The 4417-nt window shown below is 32.9% G+C and overlaps 1 protein-coding gene across 1 annotated transcript in view; it reads left to right on the top strand.

The window, feature by feature from the left end:
• Window positions 1-269: 269 nt before the first annotated feature.
• The window catches only part of LOC110033369 (protein DETOXIFICATION 40-like), a gene marked incomplete at its 5' end in the record, with an annotated part of 9798 nt that continues 5650 nt past the window's right edge, over window positions 270-4417 (top strand). Inside the window, 3 exon segments of the mRNA XM_020737324.1 lie at window positions 270-326; window positions 2715-2953; window positions 3481-3605. Coding sequence (XP_020592983.1) covers window positions 270-326; window positions 2715-2953; window positions 3481-3605 — 421 coding nt within the window.

Raw genomic sequence — 4417 nt, 5'->3', positions numbered from 1 at the left:
TATATATATATATATGCCACCTAAAGTTTGATATTTAAGTTTTATGTGGTATAAACCAATCCATTAAAAAGGTGTATTTTTACAGTTGTGTTTCTGATGTGATGATAAAGAATTGAGTGATGGTGGTATAGGTGTAAATATAAAAGTTTTAGTGGTAGATATGTAAATATATAAGAATTTACTTGTATGTATGTAAATGTTCTTTTTTTTCTTTTTTTTTTTTTAATGAAGTTGGTGCATTATATTGATTGTATTTATTTAAAATGCAGCATGACAATTTCTGGGTGGGTATTTATGATTTCGGTGGGCTTCAATGCTGCTGCAAGGTTAGTATCTAACAAAATTTTTCTTTTCTCTCCTGTTAATGCTGCTTTGAAAAATCCTCTAGAATTGTACTTCGCTTGTATTTATCTTCTCCATTTTGCTAGAACCAGGCTGCAACATGTCCCATTAATGCTATGCATAACCATTGATATCAGATCAAGCTTAAGGCCATTTCATATATATTAATTCCATTTAAATATCACACATGACTCGCCTCTCATAACAGTACATTAAATGTATATGTATGTATATATATATATATATATGTATATGTATTATTTTTTTGCCCATTTATTACACCCAACTAGGCAACTACATACCAGTTTATGTTACTCTTTGGGGCCTAGATGATTTGAGCTTGAGCCACCCTCAAATTAAGCCTGAGGCTGTTTAATTAATCGAGCTCGAGCACAAGCTTAATTCTAGGACTTTGAGGGCAGCTCATGAACCAGCTTGGTTATTACGAAAGTGAGAAAAAAAATATTAATTTAAACTAGTTTTATGATAATATGATAAATTGAACGAACAATTAGAGAATAAATAACAAGAAAAATATTTTTAGCAAGGTAAAGATGAAGTCTTAAATTTGAATATATTTTGCATATGTTTAATATTAATTACTTTTTAAACAAGCCGCCTCATGAGCAATGAGTTGAGTTGAGATTGGCTTGAAGCTTGATTTTGCATAAACTTAATCAGACAAATCAGACCGCGGTCGTGCCGTTGTAAACAAGCACCGCAAATTATGGTACAAAACCGCACCGCGGGGAAACCAACGCCCCAAACAGACAATATATTTCTCATTTTTATCAAATTCTCAATGATTTGATCCTCACACGCATAAATGCATTATGCATCGGTTCGATGGTTCAAAAAATCATGTGAGTGCTTGATTTATAAATATGAATGTTTTTAGTGCTCTATATAATTACCTATAAAAAATAAATAAATAAAAGAAAAAATAGATATAATGCTAAATAAGAGTCCACCGAATGTCTTGGTTGACTATGTTACAAGAATAAATTAACAAACAAGTTTAACAAATCAAACCCACTAAATAGTTTAACAAATAACTTTCAAAATAGCCGGCATCCGGATTGCTGCGAGCCGGACATTTCCATGAAAGCTCCTTCTCTAGTTAGTATCTTATTCGCGAGCCTTTTGTCCTGCTAACCACTTGTGCCTGCCCCCACTTCTCTCTTGATACACATTCCTCAAGATAATGCTCTTATGGCTTATCAGAGAAATTTTGGTTCTCCTTTCGCTCTCCTCAAAGTGGAATGATCCCTACTTGTGTTTCATTTTCAAAAACCTGTTTTTTTATGGCCTGAAACTCATTTCTGCTCTTCATCTCTGCTCTCTGCGGTATATATTTGATTATTTCCTTCTTCTTCCTATTGGGTGAGTTGAAAAGTTCTGAACTTGCTCACCCATCCTCATCTGTGGAATTTCTCAACTTCCAAAATCCTTTTTTTCTATTTTATTATTACATCTTATGTACGCAAATATTTCTCCTCCTTTTCCCTTTTTTTTGGTTCTGCATTTTTACGATTTCTAAAATTTCTTTGCTTTTGCATCCTCCTTCTAACTCGAAAGTTTTTTATCACTGTTACTGAAATATCTTCTGCCGTAGAATTCCTCCCACTTTTCAAAACCCTTTTTTTTTGTACTTTTTGATTGGGTCTTTTATTCAGCTCCTTCTAATCCATTCTTCTACTTTCAATTCGACTCCTTTACTGTCCCTTAACCCTAATTTTTGTAAATGCCTCCTTCCTATCTTCCTCTCCATTAGGAGACAACCGGGGACATATGGTGGTATGCTTCACCCATAGAAATAGCGGCAGCCAACGGCTACTATGATCTTGTTCGTGAGCTCCTCCATCTTGACATGAATCTCCTAATCAAGCTCACCTCCCTTCGCCGGATCCAGCTGAGCCTGAACCAGCTCCCCTCACGAGCCAGTTACTGAGCCCGAACCAGCTCGCGAATCGGCTTGGCTCAGTACATCCCTAGTTGCACCTAACTATTTCTTGTTTGTGATTTATTTATGCAATAAATAAGGAAAATTATATAAACAATGCACCATACATCATGAGAATTAGCAAAATAAGTTTAGGAAGTATTTTCTAGGAAAACATATCTCATTATGTTCTAGATATCAGAACAGAACAACAATACCTTAACTATGTTTGGTTTAAAAGAAGTGGAGGAAATTCAAGTGTATTTCAATTCTCAATTTTATATTCGATGTTTGGCTCCAATGTAATTATTAGGTATCTGAGTTTAATAAACATTGATTTTTTACAATTCTTATAGAACAAACCTGTTACAAATATGATTTATTGGTACCAAAATCAAAATATATGTAATTTGGTGTAATCCTGATGCAGTGTTCGTGTGAGCAATGAATTGGGAGCTGGAAATCCAAAGTCTGCTGCATTTTCAGTTGTAGTTGTAACAGTAATGTCTTTCGTCGTATCGGCTATCATCGCCATAGGCATACTTTTTAGTCGTAAATACATCAGCTACATCTTCACCGAAGGCGAAATTGTGGCTAATGCCGTCGCAGATCTCTCCCCATTGCTTGCCATCACCATCATTCTCAATGGAATCCAACCCGTCTTGTCTGGTGAGCATCACCATTTTCTCCGTTAAGATAACATAAATCATAAGATTTTCTAAAAAAAAAAAGGCCTAATTCCTATGTATTTAGATGTCTAACATCTACATTTTATATTTTACATTTATACTAAACTAAATCATTCATATTATATAAAAAATGCATCTTTTTTTAAAGTAGTGAAATAAACATTTTCATACAAAGGTAAGGTACCATATATTTAAAAACTGAAGTTTAGGTGTTGATATGCAAATGCATAGGAATTAAGTGGCATGTATGTAAATCTTCCAAAAAAAAAGCTATAGTTTGAGTAAGTTTCTAATATTTTATGAGATTGTGTGTATGTTAATCTTCCAAAAAAAAAGCTGTAGTTTGAGTAAGTTTCTAATATTTTATGAGATTGTTATAAAGGTATGTATGTCAGTTTTATTACAATTTTTAAAAATTAAGAAAAAAACTTGGAATTAAAACAACAACTTTACTATATTTTAATGCATTTTCTATGACTACTCTAAACTCTTATCTGGTATCTGAAGGTGTGGCTGTTGGTTGTGGATGGCAATCCTTTGTGGCCTATGTTAACGTTGGCTGCTACTACTTTGTTGGGGTTCCTGCTGGTATTCTCCTCGGCTTCAACTTCGGCCTTGGCCTTGGAGCAAAGGTAAAGAATAAATAAATAAATAATATTTTTTCAAATAATTTTAAATGTTTTATTGTAATCTTAATTTCTTCAACTCTTATTTTATTTGCGTGCGTTAAACTTTTTATAACACTATATTTTAATCTCTTACTCTATTTTTGTAAATAGTCCTACATGCAATAGTTGTATAATAATAAATTTTATTATTTTATCATCGTAATATCAATGATTTTCGAATTGTTGCAAAATGAGGAAATTAAATTGGGCAAAGATTTAAATGAATATAGATTATATGCACATATGGAATGTTGGCCTATAAAAGAGAAGCATAAAACTAAGTTGAGTGTTGCTGAGATTAGAATGCTCAGGTGGATGGGTGACTTTACACTTAGGGATAAAATGTGAAACAAATATATCCGTGAAAGTGTTGGGGTAGCTCCAGTGGCAGACAAGATTAGAGAGAGTCCTCTTAGATGGCTTGGTCACACTAAACGTCACATTAAACGTCAGATGATCAACGTTAAATGTGTAGATATTTTAGAATTGGCTTCTGTTAAGAAAGATTGAAGTAGACCTAAAAGGACCTCTACATTTTATATAAAATGTGATCTTAATTTATTATAATTAAATGATAATATGACACTCAATAGGACACAATGGAGAAAAAGGATTTTTGTGACTTACTCCACTTGGGGATGTTTTTTGTTGTTGTTGTTGTCGTTGTTATTGTTGTACAGATTATATGCATACATGCTAATGAAAAAGCTTTTTTGCAGTGTAACTATGTACATAGTAATATAATAGATCTAAAATAAGAGGATCACATTACATAT

Source organism: Phalaenopsis equestris, unplaced genomic scaffold (genome assembly GCF_001263595.1).
Source record: "Phalaenopsis equestris unplaced genomic scaffold, ASM126359v1 Scaffold001152, whole genome shotgun sequence".
Classification (NCBI taxonomy): domain Eukaryota; kingdom Viridiplantae; phylum Streptophyta; class Magnoliopsida; order Asparagales; family Orchidaceae; genus Phalaenopsis; species Phalaenopsis equestris.
The sequence above is the reverse complement of the archived record's forward strand: the minus strand, read 5'-3'. Positions and strand labels throughout refer to the sequence as shown.